The 25083-nt window shown below is 36.1% G+C and overlaps 1 protein-coding gene across 3 annotated transcripts in view; it reads right to left on the bottom strand.

Moving 5' to 3' along the window:
• The window catches only part of COL12A1 (collagen type XII alpha 1 chain), a 100262-nt gene that overhangs the window by 38267 nt on the left and 36912 nt on the right, over positions 1-25083 (bottom strand). For all 3 annotated transcript variants that reach the window (XM_015622891.3, XM_015622892.3, XM_019006140.2), the window contains exons 16-40: positions 23819-24011; positions 22095-22216; positions 19287-19436; positions 19081-19200; positions 18395-18559; positions 18058-18204; positions 17231-17370; positions 15968-16097; positions 14773-14918; positions 14377-14506; positions 13453-13592; positions 12576-12705; positions 11057-11196; positions 10668-10800; positions 10539-10565; positions 10087-10229; positions 7842-7971; positions 6846-6985; positions 5622-5751; positions 4824-4966; positions 3790-3919; positions 2720-2862; positions 1246-1375; positions 928-1047; positions 277-423 (exon numbers count right to left, since the gene is read on the bottom strand). In XM_015622891.3, coding sequence (XP_015478377.1) covers positions 277-423; positions 928-1047; positions 1246-1375; positions 2720-2862; positions 3790-3919; positions 4824-4966; positions 5622-5751; positions 6846-6985; positions 7842-7971; positions 10087-10229; positions 10539-10565; positions 10668-10800; positions 11057-11196; positions 12576-12705; positions 13453-13592; positions 14377-14506; positions 14773-14918; positions 15968-16097; positions 17231-17370; positions 18058-18204; positions 18395-18559; positions 19081-19200; positions 19287-19436; positions 22095-22216; positions 23819-24011 — 3369 coding nt within the window. The remainder of the gene's footprint in view (positions 1-276; positions 424-927; positions 1048-1245; positions 1376-2719; positions 2863-3789; positions 3920-4823; positions 4967-5621; positions 5752-6845; positions 6986-7841; positions 7972-10086; positions 10230-10538; positions 10566-10667; positions 10801-11056; positions 11197-12575; positions 12706-13452; positions 13593-14376; positions 14507-14772; positions 14919-15967; positions 16098-17230; positions 17371-18057; positions 18205-18394; positions 18560-19080; positions 19201-19286; positions 19437-22094; positions 22217-23818; positions 24012-25083) is intronic.

Here is a 25083-nt window from a genome sequence, read left to right as displayed (position 1 = left end):
CAGATTCTGTAGTACCCTGGAGACAGGTAAAGATTGACTCCACATATAGCTCAATGAAATTTTAGGAAAGAGACTAGAAAACTTCATTTCATCAAGTCATTACTCTAAAATATATCTTCATTACTCTTTCCAAGATTAGTGTTTTTAAGATCTACATCATGGACAGATGACAAGTATTCTCCACAAGAGGATGCTCAGGCTTCCTAGCAACCAGCCATCAATCTTTTCTTCAGCATGTGTATGTAACATGTCTACAACAAAATTATTCTGACTTACATGTAGTGCCTTGATCTGTCAAAGGTATGCTCATTCCAGAATCATACTGAGCATAAACACTCACATCATAAGTAGTACTGGGAGACAGATTATGCAAAGTGTAGGAAGTCACTTCTCCCACAAAAAACTCCCTGGGCTCATTTGAACCTTGAATCAAGGAAGCATTAAGAAAAGAGAAAGAAAGAATCATGATTCCATGAGCTACAGAACTATTCCATGTCTTACACATCATTAAATGTTAACCTCATCTCTAAAACAAAGCATATTGATTTCTTAAATTTTAGCATATTACAATGTTGCAAACAGAACATACACATTAATTTTGCAAACTATTGTAAAATGTTTGTGTTCAGCTTCTAGAAAGATATCTATACTGTTTGAAGGGCACATAAAAGGACAAGAGGCATTAAAGAGGTTAAAAACAAAACAGGTCACTGTATAAAGATTTAAGTATACAATTCAATCCCTGTAATTGAATGTACAAAACTGCTCTTGATAGTTTATTATAGAATACTGATCATGAAAATTGGTAAACAGAGGAAATAAATAGATCTTTTAACACCAAATGATACATATGATTTCTACTCTGGTCTGTCATTAGCTACTCACTGTTCTAAAAGTGATATACTCAGAATGAGCAAGTTTTCTTACCCACAGGTTTGTATACAATTTTATAGCCAAGAACAGGGGATGGTGAAGGATCCCAGGAAACTCTGAAACGTGTATACCATTCATCAGTTATATACATATTTTGAGGAGGAAGAAGGCCAACTGAAAAGAAAGAAAAAAAACCCATTATAATTAGGCTAGTAATTGCTTTTCAATCTTTAGACATGTAGATTATTACTCTGCAAGGTAACAATTACATCAAGGACTTAATTAACTTAGTGAAACCTTAACAATGTTGAAGTGCTCAAGGAATACAACTTAAATTTTAAAATGAACAAACAATATGAAAACTATAATTACCAGTTCTGCCATTTCCAGTCAGTTGTCCACCATCTCCATCTTCATACACAGCAACAACAGTAATTTTATATGGCGTGTCTGATTGTAGTGGTTGTAGTATCACGTTATTCCTTATGCCAGGAACTGTTGTCTAGAACACAAAAGGAACAGAGGTAAACACACTCAACTAGAAACAAAAATTTGTTCTGATATTTGGCACACACTGTTTTATGTCCACCATAGGAAAAAGTCATTCAGGATACCTTAAGGATTATAACTTAAAAACGATTACCAGTATTTGTTATTCTGAATTATAAAACACTGTGGACATCACAAAAATATAAATCAAATTGACTCTGCAGTTCCAACCCTCCATCATACTGAAATGCTGCAGTTCTTCACCAAGACTGCAGTACTCCTCCCTCACAGAAATAGAAAAGTCATAATGATGTGTTTGTTTTCTTGGCAGAAATAAATTATTCTGAGACGGAAGCTCTAAATATATTGACATATAAAAATTTCCCTATGTACGCATCCATCATTCAACTTCCTTATGTAGCCATGTATTATTGCTCCCTTCTAATGAAAATGTAGGTATAATCCCAAAAGTGATCCTGCTCCATAAGGAAGACATAAATCACTGAAACCAAGGGAAGTAACTTGGGGCATCTATCTCAAAAGCACATGCCAGTCAGCACTCGCTACTTGATTAAAATTTTCAGTTTTTTGAGACTTGCTGTTTTTATGGATTGTCCAATCTTCTGTGCAAAAAAGATATGTGTGTTGACAAGATGTGTGTCCTGATTAATGGTCCAATAGTGAATTTTCAAACAGTGAATTTTCAGCATGTGCTATACAGTAATACAAAAGCAATAATAATGTCATTTTTGCTGGTGGTGGTTGGCAGGAATTCTGCCACTGTCCTCTATAGGATCTGAGCTTTGCTTTGCTATAAATACTCTGCATTTTATAAGCTTCAGAATAATTTGTGCTATCATTAAGGTGCAGGAAATGAAACACACAATTCATACTGAAACACAGAACAGTGAATTAGATGCTGAATCAAAGTCATCATTGTTGTCTTATTAGACTCTGTCAACTCTCTTCAATTTATAAAATGCAGACATACATTTATTCTGTATCATAGCACACTGACTTTTTAATGAATACAGTATGAAGTAATAGATGGCTATTCAATGTACCACATTTTAACAAAATGCCAGGAAGAAGATTCTGTTCAGAATCTTCTGATTAATGTATGACTCACATATTTAACATTATTTCACACATGTATTTGTTCATGAAACCATATATTTTCTGTAGCTTCATGGGAAAAAAAAAACCAAACTGTTACAAACCATAGCTTCCTAACATTGACAACAATGACCAGAAAACCCACAGAGTGCTACTTGTGGAACACGTGTCTTGTTTTTCCTGTAGCCTAAAGAATCGACTGAGAACACCTCAGTGCTTACTAAGGAATTACAGGACTTACGTATTCATCGATAGGGTCCCCCACAGTGGGTGAATAAATGATTCTGTACTGCTGGACTGGCCCATCAGCATGGTCCCATTGTACAGAAAGGCTGTTTGTAGTCTCATCAAATACTCTCACATTCCTTGGACCGCTGCGAGGCACTGAAGAATGAAAATACAGAAGGTTGTATGGGGCAGGATACCTCTAGATCAGTGTCACCCCCACCAGTTCAAATGTTGCCCTCTAGCCAAAGTCAAGGGCCTTTCCTAAAACCCTGAATAAATAAATATATTTGGGAGATTAAGTCAAAGATCATGCAGAAGTGCCTGATGGTCTTAAATAGAAAGAGAACCCAACTGGAGGAACTAGAGCATGGAAGACTATGGAAGGGAGAGAACATTCAGATGTGCAAAGTGAGCATCTACACACATTCTGCTTCCCAAATTCCTGTATGCAAGTATAACTATAGCCTGTCATATCTTCAACTTTTAGATGAATATGGGGATTTTACAGGGAAAACATAGAAGAAGAAAAATTATTGTTGACAGGTTCTATACATGTTATTTCTGGTATGAAGGACAAAGCATAAGCCGGCCAAGATCCTATGAGATAAGTTGTAACAAGAAGATATTGTTGTTTAGGTGTCTGCAACAAAATAACAAACAGCTGGAGAGGCCAACACATTTACCATGTCAGAAACCAAATATGAAGCCCTTTTTTTCTGTTGACAACTAATTCTAGCCATCTTAACAGACTATTTTTTAAAAAAAGATAAATTTTTATTCACCTGAAATTTGATTTTTGAGATTTTTTAAACAGCCTTTAAACTCTAACACATTCAAATTAAGCTTATTTCCCAATTGAAAATTACATTGCTAATTATTCAAGTACCACAACTGACAGACAGCATAGTAAAAGTTCCCTGCCTTTTTATAGATGTCTATAATTGCTGCAGGCATAGTTCAGATGCATTAATTCAGAGTTGCACTAAATAGTTTACATTATTTTTAACTGTAATCAATTTTGTAGGTTCTTCAAACACCAATTTTGACATATATTTCACAACAGAAGTACTGACTGTCTCTTACATGTTCTTCCCTGTGCTTGGCTTGGATTCCCCTCTCCATCTGCATACAGAGCTATAACATTTATTGAGTAAGCAGTGTCGGGGGTCAAGCGCTCCAGAATCACATCACGAGTGTTGCCGGGCACCACAATCTAAAACAGGAACAAAATCCACCCATATAAATAAAGTTTCAGCTTATACCATCCCTTTTTAGAAAACAATATGAATGAAATTAAGAAAAAATTAGAAACATGACCATGCTGCACACTATCCAAGAAAAAGAACACAAGTTTAAAATAAACATGCAATATTAAATATGCATAAAATTAATAAAAATAAAAAACTTGATAAAAAAGCTATTGATAAAAATTCAATAGCAATGAAAAAAAGAACAAAGAGTATAAGGAACTCTCATTCTGCTAATACAGCTGTATTTCTAACATTTTACATTAAAATAGTTCAGAAAAAATAGAAGAAAAATTCACAAACAGAAACTAAAAAAGTAAATTCTGTCACAGTTTACTATGTATAAAGGACATCAAAGTCCTTAAATTCCTTATTAAAACTGCTCTTATTTCTACAGAAATCCAAGAATTCTTACTTCACACTTGCAGGGCACTTTTTTTACCCATATCCAGACTTCACTGCTCACCAACCTCCACTAAAGAGTAATGATGTGGGGTAAGTAGATTGTTTGGCAATAAAAGCACATAAACCTGGCATCGAGCTTCATAATTTCACAATTCCTAATAAATATTTGTTGTCTCCAACACTCCTAAAAAATATATATAATTTAACTCATCTTTACCTGCAATATGATAAAGGATACTCAATTCACAATACAGAGTTTTCAATGGGAGAGTCTTATTTCTTATTTATTTCATTTTATCAAATAAGCCTTTATTAACAATGGACTAGACTCCTATAAACACTGTGCTTTCAGCAGAGGCTCTCCTGAGCAGACAGTCTGAGTTTACTGTTATTTTTTACACTCATTGAAGGAAGCAATATTCTCTACACACATTTGACTAATAGTGTAAAAGCTAAATTACTTACAGATTCTGATGGCCTTGGGCCAGACAGTGGAGCATAATTAATTCTATACTGCTGTACTGGACCTGGAGCAGGTTCCCAGCGGACATTCATGCTGTTTGGTGTGGGATTGTAAACTTGAATGTTTCTTGGTGCTCCTCTCTCCACTAGATTAAGGATAATTTAAATTTAGTTTTAAAAAGTTGCATGTGTAAATTCTATTTGCACATGAATTTACAACAGTGGTCAAAAGATGAAAAACACCTCAGCCCAAGATAAATACATTGCTTTTGTTAGCCCAAAATTTACAAAGTTAAGAATCTCCATGTTCAGTAACTCCAGACTTCCATATCAGGCAGCAAAGTACATGCTTGTACTGAAAATTGAAAGTATGATCATAACATTTTATTATCCTATTGTTGATCAGATATGTGTGAAAAATAACCACAAACTACATATTTTGGGTCAGGTCAACATTCATAGCTCCAACTTCCTGGAAAATTTTAAATACACTGTATGGACATTATCACAGATTAACACCAATATTCACTGTTTGTTCATGAGTATTTCTACTAGCACTACAACTGAAAATTGGCTATTCTGTGAAGTAAACACTAAGTGTGCTGCACAACTTTGGAGCTGAGCTTGCCCAAGATAAGCAGACTGAAAGCCTCCACACAAATAAGCAAAAGAAACAGAATAAGTTACAGAGCTGCAAAAATAAGCAAGCAGGTAAACTTTTAATGTAAAACCAATTTCTAATGATCTGAGGCCATTTATAAAAAATCCTAAAGTTTTCTTGAAAAGGACTGTTTTCCTTACAAGTGCGTCCAGTGTCAGAGGTACGTCCACCATCCCCCTCTGGGAAAACTGGAACCACAGTTACAGTGTAAGGTGTGTTGGGTTCAAGAGTCCTCAGGATGACATAGTTTGTATTTCCTGGAACTGTGGTCTACAAATTTAGAAAGAAAGGAAGGGTCAAGAAACTTACAGAAACATGAAAAAAACAAAAATAAACAAAATTTAAGCTTTTTTATTTCTCACTTACTCCCCTACCATATCTCATTTCCAGACTGAATATGATAGAAACTTTACAAAAGGTGAAGCTTAAAAAAACATGGTTTCTGGCATCTTCTGGAGCTGCCTTTCAAGAAGGTTCTGTCTCAGAATTAATACAAATGTGTTCTATGTTCTCCTATATAATCCCTTACAGCTCTCTTCACTTTGGGGTGGAGAGACCTGCTGTAGTGAAATGAAGAGTAATGAAAGTAGCAGAATCTGCAGTGATCTCTTTAATGACTACTATTTAGCAGCTCAGAGGCATTAAAATATCACTTTCTAAGTCAAGGAAAAAAATCCATTACATAACACTACAACACACTAATGACAAGAAGTAATCAGCAGCTCATGTTAGGAAATAAAACTCCACAGCACTTGAGAATATTTGTCATCAGCAGCACTTTAGTTGCTTTTGAAACAAGGACATTCATGTGGTCATTTCATGTGTACATTAAATTGCACTGATGTAGAAAAATAAACACAACTGGAAAATAGGATTTCCCAGTCTGCTGCTAAGGTTTCCTATTTTCAGGATTCTTTTAGCTCTTTAGTAATTAAGTAATTTCAGGAGATGAGAATATGGATTTTTCTGCTTTCACAAATACCATTGAAGCCCACAATCACATGATTTCTTAGCAGTAAAAATGGGTAGAAATGAAGTCTGCTAACTTTATAACCTTTAGTACACCCTGAAGTCAGCTTTAAATTCCCACATAGTGCCCCAGAGATAAAGAAACAAAAACGTGTGTGGTATTAAAGCCCAGGCTAAGAACTAATCACTGATGGTTTACTATATGAAATCAAACATCTGTAACACATATGGGAGAACTTTCATGGAGGTGCTGTGCATTTTCTCCAGGGTGGCTATAAGCAGAAAGAACCCAGTGCATGGGCAAACAAGACCTACTTCACTCAGCAGCATTTCTCTCAATACCACCAAGAGCTGTAATTTATCTGAAATTAGTGAGATCCACATGAAGAATTTACCATTTCTTCTGCACCTCCAGCTGTAGGTCCATAAAACACTTTGTACTGGCGAGGACTTCCTTCTGCATGATCCCATCGAACATTCAGAGTACTGGTGGTTGGGTCATAAACTAGCAAGTTCTTCACAGTGGTGAGAGGTTCTGAAACAGATCAATAAGATGTCAGAAATGTGGAACCTTATTCTCTCCTTTTTGCTGTGAGATCACACCTTTAAAATGCATCCTTAGAAAATTTTAAAAATAGGTGCAGTAGCTCATGTTAAATCTTATTTATCTTCATCACTCAGAACACATCATCCCTATCCAACACCACAAACAATGCTAGTTAGAAAATTTTATTTCTGGACACTGTTTTGGAATTATGCAATGAGTTCATTAGGATTTCTTTCTTCATTCCTCACCAAACCCATTGCTGTGTCCAACTTTCCATTGCAAGCTCATAATTTAAGACAATGCAACCAAATTAATAATTTTTTTTTTATATAACTAAGTAAATATATTGAAATTGTTCTTATACCTGGAGTGTTTCTGATAGCAAATTACTCAGTGATTTCTATGGTAGGATCAAAAAATGCATCAATATAAAATGATGGAGGAGTCCTAAAATGCACACTATGAAGGTCAGCCTCTCAACTGAAGGTGCTTAGATATATGTAAGCACACACATATGAGTAAAATGACTTCAGATCCTTTAAGCTGTTTACTACATTATGGCATAAAACAATTAAACAAATCAAAATGAGGAAGAAGTTCCATAGAAGATTAGGGTTTCTCTCAGCTGTAAAAACTGGGCTTCCAGTCAAAGGCAGCAGTCCAGGGTTTCTCTACAGCCAGGAGACTGACAGGTGTTCTTACTGCAGAAACTTGAAAGCCACCAAAGGACAAATGACATAGACAGATGGGATTAATTTCACCACAAGAAAGTTTTCTCAGCTCTTCTGAAAAGCAATGCATCATTATTGTTTTGTACCTAACAAGTCCTAAAGAAGTTACTTACTGGTTCTGCCTCGTCCTGTCATTCGTCCCCCCTCACCGTCTGCGTACGTTGATGACACAGTAATAGCATATGGTGTGTCAGGCTGCAGCTTCTGTATCACCACGCTGTTCTGTCGTCCTCCAACAGTAGTCTGCAGCAAAACAAAAGGAAAATATTAAAATCCCTTTTATACTGCCTCTTTTGCGCTTACAGCCACAGTAAAGAGTGCAAGCATTTGATGCAGAGTGGAAAACACTGCGATGTATCAAATGTTGCAATTTTCTTCTGACTGACAATGACAGTAGACATTGAACAGTAGTATTATTTAATATATATTGGTTTTAGCCAGTTTAGACACAAAGCCACTGCTCTTTAAATTCTCCAAACTTGCATATAACCACAATTATATATAAACTCCCAGTTCTATACCAGCACAAATTATTTTGTAACTCCTATCATTCTTTGTACTTTTAAGACCACCTGCACATTTTCAAAATCTATTAAGCTAATGTGTTCAGCATAACACTTCAAATCATCTGCTGATGAAGAACTGACAATGAGCAAGCATTTACATATCTTCACATTTCATAGTAATAGATTATTTTAATTTACAAACAGACTATTTTAACTTAAAATCAAAGGGTTTTTTGTACTCAAGTGTACAAAGCCCCTTTCAAAGCACAAATGCTTTTATCGTCCCATCATGGCTGCCTATACATTTTAGTATCTGATTGCCTTTCAAAACCTGACCCTAAATGATCATGATCATTTAGTCTCTGTAGTTCTGTATGCAGTTTTCACAGTCCATTGTTCTTCAAATAATCTGTGATTCCTCTTGGTGCTGAGGCCATTAAAAGCCAGACAGGACAATAAAAACCCTCCAGAAATCATATTTTAAATACTTTGGTGGGGACTGTTCTACTGCCTACCCAGAATATACAGTTTAATAAAATATCAGAGTAACAAAAGAAGACAACGAATTATGATCATACGACTGCAAGTCATTTGCAAACAGACATTAAATGCCATGAGTAGAGTATGAGAATTCTGTGCCCTCTCCTTAAATAGAGGTGTTTTCTCCAACTGTCACTACTTGACTCTATCCAGCTGTAAGCAATTAAGTCTAATAACCATATTCTTTGCACAGATTTCAAGAGAATGACCATAATTCCTTTTTTACTCCATTGCCAGCAATTAATTACACATATTAATTAAACTTATTGCTGTTCCTTATTCCCATAGTGATTTCTCACTAAAATTGCATTTGACTGCTCAATATACATTTCAATTACCTCATGCACAAATGCATGTTGTTCAGAAGAGAGTTTAAATGGATGTGTAAATATCCAACGGATTCTAAAGTAAATATTCCTAGATTTACTTCTGAACATGTGTGATCTCTGATTACAGGAGCAAGCTAAATGAATGTGGTTCTCATCTGAGTCTGCTCCTCTGACTCATTTGACAGTAACCACAACAGCCTCCCACTACAGAAGAGGGCATTTTTAAGTAGCACACACTTCTGATCAACAGCCTGACTGAATTACCATTCCCAGGCTGTGTTGCATTGCCTGCCAGTAGTCAAAACAGTTCATGCTGACAACACAGGGAAAGCTGGCTGATCATAAAGTACTGTCTGTCCATAGCATTACAGCTTCTCATCATAGTAGAAGAGTCAAAACTACCTTAAATACTTCATTAGCACCTGTTTTGCATGGATTTCTCTTTGCAAATGCTACCTCAGTGTGGTTATTCTGACCCTAAAGTGGTGAAGACAGTCTCAACTGTTCACAGCAAAGCCTTCTGGTAGCATGGGAACCACACTATGAAAACAAAGGAAAAGTCTGGACTACAAAAGTAGTCATGGTAGTTCACATTATTGCTTTGACACCGTTATCTCTGATTTGTAGCCTTAGATGCTGATTGACCTATCCCCCAGCACACTTTATTTTAGTTTTATCCCTGGATAAACAGTTGGATTTTATGAACTCAAAGATCTTTTCTATTATAAATGAGTCTATGATTATGTGATTTTTGAGAAAACAGGATGCATCTTAAGTTATTACTGCTCAATAAAGAGCATTCTAACTTGGATCTTGGATTTGAAAGGTGGGTGTATATACTTATTCACTACAAATATAAATCTTCACATAAAAGGTGATTAATATATACAGTGTTGTCTTTTGTAAGGAAATTATTCTATTGGATTACTTTGTAGAAGGTTGCATTTAAGGTTGAATAATTTTAGCACTTCAAAATTAGTTACCGTCTGCTCAGGGCCATCCCCACTGATAGGCTGGTAAATGATCCTGTATCTCTGCACTCGACCACTGGCAGGATCCCATTTGACAGTCAAACTGTGTGATGTTGCATTGTACACCTGAAGGTTTCGTGGGCCACTCTTTGGGGCTGAGAAGCATAATAAAGAAAAGAATAAATATGTAGTTCATCAAAGAGCAGAGACAAACACCCATTCTCAATTTTAGGGCTACATGAATGCCTGATCAAGAGCAGAATGTATTAACTACAGGGGAACATAAACTATAATACTTTTAAAACAATAAACATGTGGTAATCTAGTGTTTAGTATTCTTCCAAATACACAATAACATTTATGAAATTATCTCAGTTTTTTAATGTCAACATTTGTCACAGTTTAAAAAAAGAGAGCTACAAGTTTCCTTCAATAAAATGGTACCTGGAAATTCAGATTCTTACCTTGTGTAGTGATAGGTACCAAGGGTACTAGGAAAAAAAGTAGAAAGAATTTTCAGAATTCTTGTATGTGTATGCCTTATGTTTCAATAACTATGAATAACAACATGCAGAATCCCTTTATTTACTTACATGTTCGTTCACTGCCAATGAGATCATCACTTTCTGATTCATCAGGATAGATGGCAGTAACTGAGACATCATATAATGTATCTGGATTCAAATTTTCAAACACCAAACTATTCTCATCCCCATTTAAGATAGTCTTGCAAAGAAATTAAAAACAAAAGAAAAAGATAAATAAACGAAACCAAAATGAACAAATGAAACATGCAAACAGAAAGTGGGATATTACTGAGTAACTTTTTACTCAGTAACATCATGGGACATGGCTGTATGTGTCCTACACCTTCTCACTGAATTTCAAAGCCATAGGCCATTTATCAATTACATTTCTGAGTTTAAAAATACACCCTCTGAGAGACTGCCCACAAAAGCATAAGGTGGCTGTCTATTTTTACCTCCTGTTTTTCCGCTCTTCCATAGGGCCCCCATGTTATTCTATACAGAGAGACATCTGGAGCTCCATGATCCCAAGTACCTCTGAAACTATTCGTGGTTATATCTGTGATTCTGAGATTGACTGGTGCTGGCACAGGCTCTATTATGAGAAAAAGAAAAATATTCCACAAAATGTAACAACAGAATAAATACAGTTAAACAAAATAATTACTCAGACAAATAATTTAGAAGATTATCTAGAAAACTAATCTCTCAGTTATCACGCTTCTAATGACTACAATCAAATGCTGAAGTATAACCCAGTCCACTTACACAAAGCAAATCATCCTTCACAAGGTCACATCATTAGGTCATCATCTGATAAAATAGACTTCAGCAGAGGTCACAACTCACATGCCTACTCAAAATAACTGAAGCCCTGGATGTAACATTTTGGCATTATATGGAGTGAATATGAACTCACATAGACACAGGTCAGGTTTCTGCATGAGTTTCTTGTAAATGTTAAAATTCTTTATGTAAGCCAAATAAGTCATCCCTTATTTAGAAAGAATTCACAGAGGTTAACTGTAGGTTAAGGAGGGAAAATATTATAGCCACTGGGAAGAAATATGCAAATTGGTAGAACCAGTGAATTAAACTAGAAATAATTTCTTTGGTAGACCTTTCCTCTTCTTTCCTTACACACACATTCACTCAAAAACACAGGTACAGAGCAAAGACTAGTGCAACAGTAAGCAGGAAATCTCATAAACATTTTTAAATACATCAGACTACCAAATGAAAAATTCAGAAGAAAAGATGAAAGAAAATATTCATGGGTTTTTCTTCTTTTTGACACCAGATAGAGAGACAGGGAGAAGGTAAAATTACTTTTTTCTATTGTAGCTTTTCTGGTTAACTATATTCTTAAATCCTAAGCCTTGATCAGGTTGAGAACTTCCTTGATAGCTGGTTTCTCCTTTCAGTCTGTCACATCTCTTGGATGGAAATCAGTTCTTACAACTTGTGCAGCTTCATTTGCTTGCCTCTATTTTTTGAGGTCATTCAAATGCTGCCTTTATGGTTTTCTAAAAGTAAAAGCTGCTTTAGCATTTCATGATGCAAAAACTCTCTTTTATCAGAGGCAGGATTGTGTCTGTCTTATCCTCTAGTATATGGGCTGGCTTCTTACTCACTTGCCTAGATTCCTGCATGAACTTGCTAAAACTTTATTCTGTCCTCATATTTTCTTACCAATTTTACACCTACTCTTCTCCTTCAGTCTTTAAACAGAAATAGTTTTCCTTCAGTGGCTCTTCACCTCTCTGCACACTGCAGTGTCAGTGTTCACTGCAGTAAGACACAACTGATCTAAGATTCCTGCAGTTTATTATATTGCAAATAATGCTACAAGTGCAAATAAAGTATTTCTCAGATTAGAGCTCCACCTAAACTCAATATGATAGTGCAACACACACCACTTAAATCAAACATAAGGCAAAAAAAACCACAAGAATGATTATTAAGAAAACTTACGAGTGACAGCTTCAGCATTGGTTGGTATGGATTCCCCTTCGTCATATACTGCAACAACTTTTATATTGTACAGCGTTTGGGAGGAGAGGTCAGAGAGAGTAATGCTGGTTTTGAGTCTGTCAAGTTCCACCTAAGAATAAAAATAGTGACTTAAAGGATTGCAAATTGCTCTATTTCTTACTTTGTATTTGGTCTAATGGCAGAAATTCCTGCACTGAAAAACAAGGAAGCATTCTGCACTACGTTTTGCCATTTGCCCTTAAATTTACACCTGAATATTGAGTGTTCTCTACTAATTCCTTTGCAAAACATATTATATCAGATACATGTTATACTTGTAGATCATTCACTGCTTTATTCCTTTAGAAACAAGGATGCAGATGGAATTTTTGGAAAATTCCTTTAAAAAAATAACATAATTCTCCAAAAGCTGGTTTATGCCTAGCAGCACAATTAAGGAAAGCTTGTACATAACTAAAAACACCTCTAAAAATGGTCACACATGTTCTGTCAGTATGCAAAGGGGCTAAAATACCTTTATTCCACTATCCTGTCCTCTTAATTGTAAGCTATTATTAGATCTTAGAAGCGTCATATTTAAGCAGAGTATAGTAATGCTATTTACCAAAACACACAAAAATTCTCCAATCAAAGGATTTTTCCTCTCTGGAGGAGGAAGAGGAGGAGGAGGAAAGGAGTACTTAAGAAATCTATCTTATGCTCATTCATTTCCCAAGAAATCAAGTCTTTCCTGACTGCAATCAGTATGAACTGATGTTCTTCACTCACACTAGTGGGTTATAATAATACCTTTACTATTATTTTAGTAATCTAGCTTCTCAAAATAAAACTATTCCTAGTACTTTAAAAATCTTACCTCCTTTACATCAGCATCATCAGCTATTTTGTATCTTAGGATGTATTTTCGAACTTTTCCTGGGGCAGGATCCCAAACAACATTCATGGTGCTGTGAGTAACATCCTGAATTTTTAAACCTCTGGGTCCAGGCAAAGGTACTGTAAAAATATTGACAGTAAGTGAGTGCTGCTCATAGCAGAGCTACAGGAATCTCACAGATGGAAGTGAATTCTCTTCATGTCTTTCAGTGAAATGGAGGCAATCACTTTTTCACAAGTTCATTGTCCTGGGCATTACATGAGAGAGTTCATAAGCTTATTTTCCCAGCAATGAGCAAAATAGCTATAAACTGTGGCAGTTTCACCTTTGTAACTTATGAGTGCAATACTTCCAGAAGTATCAGGGATTAAGAACATGACTTTTGGTGGCAATAACCACTTTTCTTCTACATCTAATGGTTTAAAATTTTAAGGACATAAAAGTAGCCATGCTGCATGCATCTACACCAGAAGCATTCCTCTGCCAAGAGAAAATGTTTAAGAAAGGGTATAAAAAAAAGAAAGCCATTTTTAGATTATTTCTTTCCTTGATATAGAATGCTTCCTTAGTATTTTCTATGCTTAAGAGGATGCATGAATTCAGGAATAAGGTTTCTAAGTTAATACAAGCAAAACTGAAACCCTTTAAAAACACTGTGATCTCAAGATTTCCTTCATTATTCAAGTTAAAAATTATATTGTTCCCCTTATAGTAGCTGTACCCTTCTCATTGAAATTGCCTTTGAGGTCTTTGGGAAATGTATGAGTGTTAGAAAATGCATAAAATATGGTTAAGATGGTCTTCTAAATGAAACAGATTCTATAATTCAAGCTGTTGCATGAAATATAATTAAAATTAGGTGCTGCTGAAGCAATAATAAAGCAAAAAACAAGATATCCATACACGTCACTTCCTGTGTGGTGAGTGGGTCACTCTTCATATCACCAAACAATACGTAAGCTGTTAAAGTGTACTCGGTGTTGGGGATGAGATCTACCAGCTGCACCTCATTCACTGACGGTCCCACACGCATCTGCAGATGAAAAATAACACACCATGTTTAAAAACTGAAGAAAGCAATGGCAGAAAAGCAAGCAATGATTTAACATCAAGGGAATTTTGTTTGTGAGATACACAGTATATTTACAGCTTCCTGACTGATGTCATTGTATATAATGTCCCAGTAAGTTCACTGCACTTCAAGAAGTACATGCAACTCTTTTGACTATTATGATGGCCTAACAGTTTTTCTTGATTTATTTTTGGTAGAGTACAGGTAGCAAAGACAAATTCTCTTACCTCTTTCTCTGTGGCTGGGACAGTAGCGTTCACAGGTTCATATGTTAACAAATAACCAGTAGCTCCATTGAGAGGTTCCCATCTCACTCGCATGTAAGTTGAACCAATGTCATAAACATTCAAGTTTCTAACTGAAGAGATTGGCACTGTCAAATAAAAAATACATATTATTTTTTTCAGCCTCTAAATATTTTATAGCACAGGTCATACCAGTGGGAATATTGCACATGGGTATTAGGGCATATTATAGGTAGTAGAGAGATGATCTGCAAACAGTGGTATTTAAATTCTTAGTTTAAGAATGAGGTAATGACCATACCAATTTGAATGTGGCCACAGATTTTCTACATACACAGCTAAAATTCGTACAAATCTGCAATGGAACATTTTAATCTTGTCACAAGCAACATTAACTCACTTGAAAATTCTAATATGAAACAACATGACTGGCTTGGGATCTGTACAAAAAGGGTTCTTTACCTTTCTTTTTGTTTTCTATATTTCTCAAATTATTAAATAAATGAAAAATTTCAATGAAACCGTATCAAAAAGTAACACAGGTTTTATAAAAATTATACACACATTTTAAGGATTTTTGACAAGCCTAATACAAGATAAATAATTCATTTTTAATGAATTTAATGAAGCAAACATTTAATATTATTAAAGGGGCAGAAGAGTCACCCTATGTCACCCTATGTTGCATACAACATAAATACACCTGAAATCAATCATGTAGACAGCTCATAGGAGAAACATAACCAAGTATAGAAGTGGCATAAATGTGTTGAATTAGGTTTTTCTAATGAGAAATAATTCTGTCTGGTAGTAGCAGGAATTAATTACCTAGCAAAAGAAATGAAGGAGTACACATTTGTTTACAATCAAATTTCAGGAATTTATGAACTCTGTCTTGTAATTCATGTCTGTTGTTCTAGTTTTGTACAGCCATGCTTTATAAGCCTAGAAAGAATCTGGGACAAATATTTTCTGCCACATTGCAGTTTCACTTTGCTAAATTCTTGCAGACAACAAGGTCTGAACAACCTCAGTAACACAATACAATTTGGTAATTCAAATTAAATATTTTACTTCTGCTAAGAAGAAAATCCACAGTGCTAAAAGTTCTACTGGAGAGTTCCACAGGAGCCAAACTGACTGTTAACATATTATTCCAGACCCATTTCAAACTTACAAGTTGTTTCCCTGCCGATCAGAGGTTCACTGCTTTCATCTTCTACCACAGAAAACACATTAACCACATATTCTGTTTCAGGTTGCAGATCTTTCAGAACTGTTGTTCTTTCCATCCTACTTACATAAAACTGTAAGAGAAGTAATGTTAATCACTGTAAGACAAATATGTTTGTAACCTTATCTCTAAGAAAAGCAATCATTCCTTGTGAAACTGCAGAAATCAATGACAAGGAGACAAGTCTGGTCCTAATTTTGTATACATTTTATCTGACAATATAGCAATATTTTTGCAAAGCAAGCTGTAGTGAAATCTCAGATATTGTTTCAAATTGGGCTGGATCTGCTCACGCATAGTTTATACTTCTATATCACTAAAAACTTAAAGAAAGGACCAGAAGAAAAAGAGTCACTTAGGAAAAAATTTCAAAATCCAGGATAACCCAAATGGTTACAGCACAAGGAATTGGCAACACCTTGCAGAACAGAAATGCCAGGAAGTAGTCAAATTGTGAAGTCAGTGTGCACTGGAATGACAGCTCAAACTTTAATCAAAGGCCAAATCTTGAACTGTCCATGAGCCAAGTATGAGCTAAGACTTAAAAGCCAAAATTGGAGATGGGAAGTTCAGAGCTAGGTACGCAGAGACATCTGCCCACATTCTTCTAAACACTTCACTTTCCTAAATATTATTCAGTTTGGTTAAAGAGAGTACTGAGCAATTCAGATTTCCTAGAACCAAGAGTTGCCAGCCACTGACTCCCTGTGTAGAGAAGTAATAACCACAAGATAAATTTTATCCTATCCAATAAACAGTTTGGAGCTATATAGTGTTAACCTAAGCACTTAATAGTGTTAATCTAAAACACTTCTTGCAACCTGTATCCACCAGTGTCTTGTTTTCTACAAAGAGGAAAATGCATTAAAAGGACAGGAGACCTACCCATGAGTATAGTCAGAAAATTTCTGGTACAGACATATTTCAACTAATATCTGACAGTGGAATATGAAAATAAAGGAGTTATAGGAAATATATTTTACTTCTGGATTCCTGATATTAAAAATACCAGAGTACTATATATGCTCCCATTTTTTGTAATTTTGTGTATCATTTACCAAAGCATTATATTCTTGACCTTAGGAGTATTTTTAAGTTACTGTTTGTTGTTATATCCTACTCAGGACAAATTCAGAAAAATATTATCATGATGTGGAAATCCAAGGTTATACTGGACAATGTCAAAGATGACCATAGAATACTAACCTGTTTAGGGCTACCTCCAGAGGTAGGATAATATTCTACTCTGTATCTATCAACACTCTCAGGAGGTGGGCTCCATCTCAGTCTGAAAGAGCGAGGTGTCACTTCTGAAATAACTAAATTTGAAGGAGGTGGCAAATCACCTGCAAGAAGGAAGCAAATAAAAAAGATATTCATTTATCTTATCAGAAAGGAAAAAAACACTTCATGTAATTGCTTATATTTCTTTTTCCTCAGGATTCTTAAAACTACTGCATGAAGAGATATCGCACCTTAACACACTCAAGACTAAACAAGCTCCCTGTAATTCCTATTCAGTGTTTCACTGAGGAACCATCAGATAATAATACCTTTACTATTATTTTAGTAATCTAGCTTCTCAAAATAAAACTATTCCTAGTACTTTAAAAATGTTACCATCAGATAACATTACTGCTTTTTCCATGCTCAGCTTTGCTTTTGTGCTATCAGACATAATTACTTGAAAAGAGCAGGGCTGCTGAAATTTTCTTTATTGGATGATAATCATCACAAACCATGCCACAATGAATAAAAAGCTGACACACTAAGAAAGATACTTCACAATTCTGGGGAGAAAAAGAAGGCACATCCAGCAATGTCATGCTGTGTTAGTTATAACACAGTCACTGTTGGAAGGAAAGGAAGAGAAGCCCTGCAGGGTAGTCCAGGTGGTCTGCACAACTTCCTCACACCAGCAGCTGAAAAAACAGCCCACAGCTAACACTGTGTTCCAATAAGTAATAAAAAGGAATCCGCAGGGCAAGCACGTAAATGGACAAAGAATGAAATAGACTGAAAATGTCATGTACCTGGACCTTTCACACTGTTACACAGATTTGTGGTTACATTATCAACAATGTTAGCCAGGAAGGAGAAATCTGCAACATTGTAAGCATGGATGTCATCTGGATCCGTTGCAATCTGCTTCAATTCGTTCTCATCTGCATTTTTAATACCTTACAAGAGAAGAAGAAAGCAAAATTATGTCAGAAATTATGGCCATGAAGCACAGTTACAAGTAATTAAGTCCCTAAACACATTCTTTGAATAACCTTTTATGTAATTATGTATGTGGCCCCTTCTCTGCGCATTTAGCAGATGAGCAGGAAGGGGTTGCTGCAGGCCATGCCTTCACAGGGTACTTACCTATAGCATACAGTTCCACTCCCTCATCTCTGAGTTTTCTTGAAGGGGTGACTACGTCATCTTGTGATTTGCCATCAGTGATGAGAACACCAATTTTGCGAGCTCTGGGCCTTAAGCCAGCAGCTGGTCTGAAGTTGTTTCTTAAGATGAAATCCAAGGCCATTCCTAGTACGACACAAAGAAAGTAACCATTGCTGTAAACTATTTTCATATAGTAGTCACAGTAAAAGAAATTAGTGCATCCTAGTGACTTCACTCTGAGAACATAGTTCCACAATTTATTTCCTTCTAGAAGCATTTTGAATCTACCTGCAACCCATCATCTAGACTTCTTAGCAACTGATATTATTTGGTGCTCTCTTACCTGCATGTTGTGCACCATCCTGATGTCCACTGCCTTTCCTTCTGGCCCCTGGTTGTCTTCATCTCTACCCTGACATGGAACTGACCTGTCTTCATCTCATAGGCTCAACAGCAACACAAGTTCTTCATCACCCATAATCTCTTCTAACACATTTCTCCTGAGTTTATAGCCTATGCTGGACCTGTTCTCTTCCAGCCATACTGAGCTGAACTGTTAAGTCCCTTTCATCACTGACACATTTGAGTTCACTGCACAATATTAGGGTCAGCTACTAGAATCATTTTCATTGGAGTTAAATTAAAATCCTGGCACTGTGACATACCTGTTAGAGTATTGCCTCCTTTGTATGGTAAGTTGGCTACAGCCTCTAACAAAGACTGTTTGGTTCGGTAAGCATTGAGATTCCATTCTGTCCTGGGATCACCACTATACTGTGCAAGACCTGGGGAAAAAGCCATCATTTACCCAGTTATTATGTGTCTCTGTAGCAGTTATGCTCCATTTTCCCTCCAACATATGAGAACTTACCAATCTGTACTTTGTCAGGGCCAATATCAAAAACTTCAACAATACGGGCAATGAAGTTCCTGATGGTTTTAAAATTTGGCCGCCCAATACTCCACGAGCCATCCACCAGCAGCACAATATCGGCTTCTGCTCTGGTTCTACACTCTAAACCTGCCGTGTCAACCAGAAAAATATAGCCTTAGCATGATGGCTTTCTTTCCCCATCCTTTTAGATGACATATGTCGTGAGTTAGCTTCCAAAATAGCTCTAGTTTTATTCACTGGCACTCCATCAAGTATGACCTATTTGAGAGCATTATTCACACTAGTCAGTGGTTCCACGGCAAAAGCTGTCTAAATTCCTTCATGTATGTTTCCTTTTAAAAATAAGCCTTTGCAAATGTCAAGGCCAGCGCTCTCTATTGTCATGTCATTGTCTGTTTTGGTCTTTAAAGATGGCTGATAACTTGATTTCAGAAGTTTTGTACAAGACTGCTAAACGAACCACTGATATGGCAGTAAGCACTACTAGATTATACAATTTTATGGTATTTTAGTCTGTCAAATATAGCTAAACTACTGATTAATTTTCAATCACGTAACAGTGGAATTAACAGTGTATATTGCAATCACTTTCAAAGAAATAACATTCCTCAATTTTCAAGGGAAAAAGGCATAATAATACATGTGGTGTAGAAGTTTGCATGTACAGAAAAGAAAGAGCACAATCCAGAGAAGACACACAAGCATAAACACAGGTCAAGAGATACAGAGGGAACAAGAACAAACATTCATATAAAGCTGCAATGTTCTAAAAAGGTAAAAAGTTATTTCACATATTTTCAGTTTACAAATTACAAAATAAAATATGCATCATATTGTTTCCATCACAAGGAAAATCACAAAATATTTATACAAAACAGAAAGACACAATAATTTTATCCACAAAATTTGCCATTTGCAAAAAAAAAAATAAAAGGAAAAAAGAAGAATTAAAAAAAAAAGCCAAAATCCTTTCTCTTTCTCCTGTAGATTTTGTTACCAGCTGCAAATTTTCTGGCTTCCTGCCATCAGAGCTTCTGGTCTTTATATGGAAGAAATCCCATTGAGAAAAATCATCCACACTCATCACAGTTGAAAGACATTGTGATTTCATATATGTTCCACAGAATTGATCCAACACTGTAGACTCATGAATATAACTATTCCATGTACCTGGGGGTTAAAAGCATGATCCTCTTCTGCACAGAAAATATAGATCTAATCTTTAGTCAGGACAATAAAATCAGCTGGGAGTAGGGTTTAAGTCAAACCATGTTAGTTCAAAAAATTGCATGCATAACTTTAATATGGAAGTTAAAGTTAACTTTATATACAATATAAAAGTTAATCTATTTTGACTTTTATGTTTCTTCTAATATACTATAGTACCCCACATGGAAAATTCTATCAAATGTGCCAGATCTAGTGTGATTTTTTTCCCCCATTAATAAATTATTTACTACTACTACATTTACAGTCCAAGATACAAATTCATTTTTCACATTAACCATGACTCAAATCCATGCATTAATAAAACTAATTAACTTAAAGAGTATAACACTGAAGACAGAAATGACAGCTGCTATAATGAAAAATAACAAAGCACTCTCAGTGCAAATTTTTGTTGCCAGACTTATTAAAGCTTTAGTCGAATGTCACTGATGGCCTGCTTTAGGGTTTTGGTTTTTTTCAGTTCTACCCTCTAGTATTAGACAGAGAGGGACACAAATTATCTAAGGAGTTTCTAAAAATGTTTCAATAAATTTAAATACAAGATGAGTATTTTTTACACAGCCCAGTGTGGGCTAAGCAAAATCAATATAATCAGATGTCAGAAACCCTTTTTTCTTTATTTATCTCTGAAAGGACTTTGCAGTTAGGTTCTTTCTCCTCACCAAATTCTCTCTGATGGTTACACAAATTACACAAGCATTGAAACAGCAGAGGAGAAAGGGCTTTACTTATCCATGTATACTTGTTTATTCAGAAGCAGACCTGTTTTTTATGCTTTCCATGAAGAACTGAACCCAGAAACTTTCTTCAGGTGGTATAACTGAGAGTATGGTGAGCACAGATACTAACATGCAGAGGCCTATTAACCACACCAAAGGGAGATAATATCACAGCGTTCACAGAAACCTTGAAAGAAAGGTTTACTAGCTACACAGTAAGAAACTCCCAAAGGGATACTGGAGAGCACTCTGCAACTACCTTTGTGAAAGTCTCCTCCTACTACAGGAAAAAAAAAGCCCAAAAGACTAAACAATGCTTATGCTGAATATAAACTTAAATAACATACATTAAACTGGGACATCCCCAACAATCAGATCTTTGTTCTTTATATCATCTTAGTCTCAAAAGGAAAAATCACCATATATGGACAAGAAAAAGGCCAACAATCTGCTTAAAATTCCTTGTTATACTCCTGTGAAGACCCCCGTAGATGAGCCATGATCTCTGTTCAAGAATTTGACCTTATGTGATTTAACACAGATGTGGATGGCTTGAAAATGCAATGCAGATGGCTTTGAATAATCAGCAAAACACAGGTTGCCTGTGTTATCATCTTTGTAAGATGGTCTGAAGGGTGCAGAGGACTAGAACTGTGAACTGGGGCATGCTTTGTGGTCATTTCAGACCAGGGATTATGCCATCAGGGAAGGGAATACAATGAATCCTGTAAACATGTATGTGCATTAGGAAAAAAAAAAGGAAATGTAGTAAAATTTTGATCTTTTTTTTATCCAAAATACAAGACTGCCTTTTCTTCAACTCAGTCATGTTTACCTCTAGATAAAAATGGCTCCGTAGTAGTATCTGAAAGGGTAGTCATCTCTTGTCCAACCAGAGGGTTGCTCTCTCCTCCTTCAAACATCCCAAAAACATTTACCTTATAGGTCGTTCCTGCCCTGAAATAATCAAAGAGGTGTACTTTAACTAAAGTTATTTGGCCAGTTAAATGCTAAACACTTAGTAAATTCTCACAGGAAAAAAATACCTCATGGAACAGAAGGTGATAAAACATGAAGCCCAAATACTGACTCTTCCACAAGACATTGACGTTTCAACAATTAAAAAGCTGGTTTTACACTCTATACTTATATGTATAGCCTTCCTCATTCAAGTTATTTAATTCTGTGAAGAGAAATTGTCCAGGCATCCAGAGATCAGGTTAGAAAAGCTAAAGCCCTGATAGAATTTAGTCAAGCCAGAGACATCAAGGGCAACAAGAAAAGCTTCCATGGTACACTGATGATAAAAGCAAGACTAGGGAAAAAATGGGCCCCTTGCAGAAGAAAACAGGAGACCTGGTTATGCAGGATATGGAGATGCCTGAGGTACTGAATTGTATTTTTCACTGAATAGTGCTCCAGCCACACTGCTGGAAGGTCACAGATGGCAAATGCAGGGATTGGGAATTTTGCCTGGGCTGCATCACAAGAAGTGACCAGCAGGTCACGGGAGGTGATTCTCAACCTCTGTTCTGCTCATGTGAGCCCCCTCCTGAAGTACAGCATCCAGCTCTGGAGCCATCAATATGAGAAGGGATTGCACATCTTGTAATGAGTCCAGAGGGAGATCAAAAAGATGATGAGAGGGATGGAGCACTTATCCTATGAAGACAGGCTGAGAGTTGGTGTTGTTCAGCCTGGGGAAGAGAAGGGTCTGGAGAGACCTAATGGTAAGCTTCCAGCACCTAAAGGGAACCTAAAGAAAGCTGGAGAGGCAATTCTGACAGGGGAATGTAGTGATAGGACAGAGAGTAATGGCTTTAAACTGAGAGTAGATTTAGATCAGATATTAGGAAGAAGCTCTTTATTGTGAGGGTGGTGTGACACTTGAACAGATTGCCCAAAGAAGTTGTAGGTGTCCTATCCCAGGGCATCAAGACCAGGTTGGATGGGGCTTTGAGAAACCTGATCTACTGGAAGGTTCCCACAACAATGAAGTTGGATCTAGATGATCTTTAAGGTCCCTTTCAACCCAAACCATTCTATGACTGTATGATTCTTTGACTTAATGATCCTATTTTAATTATATTTAGTATACTTGCCTAACAGATTTTGACTTGGTGTGAAGCCTGCTTTAAAAATCCAAGCCTCTGAGAAAATTAATTAAGAGCTAAACTAAGCATTTTTTGAGAAACATGAGACATTAAGCTTTTGAGAGGAAACTTTAGAAATCCCAAATATCCTTCAGAATTCCATTATCTTTCTCGTATGTGAAATACAGAATAAAACTCCAGCCTATATCTTTGCTTCTTTCAGTTCCTGTGAGAACTCCACAAGTGATGTAAATGGATAATCTTAGAAAGAAACCTGACAGGTGCCTTTCAGAGATGGCATAACGAGATTTTCATAGCTAATTGACAAAATTACTTGCTTAACTTACAGTTGATTTTGCCAGGCATTTCAATACTATATCACAATTAAACAAAAACCCTCGGCTAAAGTTATTTAAAGGAAACAAAATGAAACAAAACAAAAACCAACATGAGGTAACATCCATACCTAAGCTCCTCCAATACCACTGTGCTGTCATATGGCCCCACTATTAATTCTCCAAGACTCCCATCATCTTCGGTAGGGTGGAAAGTCACTTTGTACCCCTTCACTCTCCCCGGGGCTGGCTCCCAGGTTACTCGGAAACTTGACATAGTTGAATCAGAAGTTCTCAGATTTCGAGGTGGCTTAAAGGGAGAGGCTGAAAGGGTGGGAAACAAAAGAGTTCAGATCAGGTCTGCACACGGCAAAAAATCAACAATTATGCTTTTAAGTATATATATATATATATATATATATATATATATATATATATNATATATATATATATATATATATATATATATATATATATGTATATGCAAATCTAGTATTAGTGACAGTCCTAAACTCTTTGTTCCTTTCTTTGGACACTAAGACAAGTATTAAGAGATGAAAGATGAGATTCCTGTCACTTAATTTTAGCTGTCTAACCAATTGGTACATGGGTTAAGTCTATTGTTGAGGCTCCCTCCGCAGTCAATGGACTAAGGGATAAATTGCCCGACAGCTAAAGCAACTTCACCAACCACAGGTGTGGCAATGTGTCAAAAAACAATTCTTCTGAGGAGTGCTAGCCAAACAGCTTGAGGTTTTCAGGTCAAGAGCAGCTTCCTCAGAAGACTAACAGCTGCCCACTGCAGGGCAGTACTCACAGAGAGAACAGTTAACAAGCTGTTTCTAGCTTCTGCATTTTGTGCAACTTTTGCTTGTGTGCAACTCTAAAGTGCACTTGTGGAAAATAATGCAGCATTGTAACCTCAAAGTTCCAAAATACTGGGAATTTGAGTAAACAAAAAGTTACCACTCTAGCTCTGGCATGAAAGAGAGAGGAAAAAAAGAGTTTGTGCCTATGCAATTGTCTAGCTATAGCCAAAAGATCATAAATGTCCTCAAATTGTGAATTCTGCTGAGAAACAGTAGATGCACTCCACCTCACAAGGAAAAATACAGATTCTCTGTCTCATCTCTCATCATACTCCCTGAATTATCAAGACAGCTTCAAATAAAAAGATAACTCAGGCCTCACTTGCTTCCAAAATGTTATTTAGACTGAAAGCAGAGGCATATCTGTACCAAGATGAAGAGCTCAAAAATCAAAAGCAGCTGGATGATCTAAAATTTATTGCAGTATAATTTTCAGGATTAGAAAACTAGGTATTGGTCAAGAGCTGATCAAGTTTTCATGACTCCTTCATATCAACCACATTTTAGGTTACGAAGAAACCTTTCTT

The sequence above is a fragment of the Parus major genome, chromosome 3 (assembly GCF_001522545.3).
Source record: "Parus major isolate Abel chromosome 3, Parus_major1.1, whole genome shotgun sequence".
In the NCBI taxonomy this organism is placed as follows: Eukaryota; Metazoa; Chordata; class Aves; order Passeriformes; family Paridae; genus Parus; species Parus major.
The sequence above is the reverse complement of the archived record's forward strand: the minus strand, read 5'-3'. Positions and strand labels throughout refer to the sequence as shown.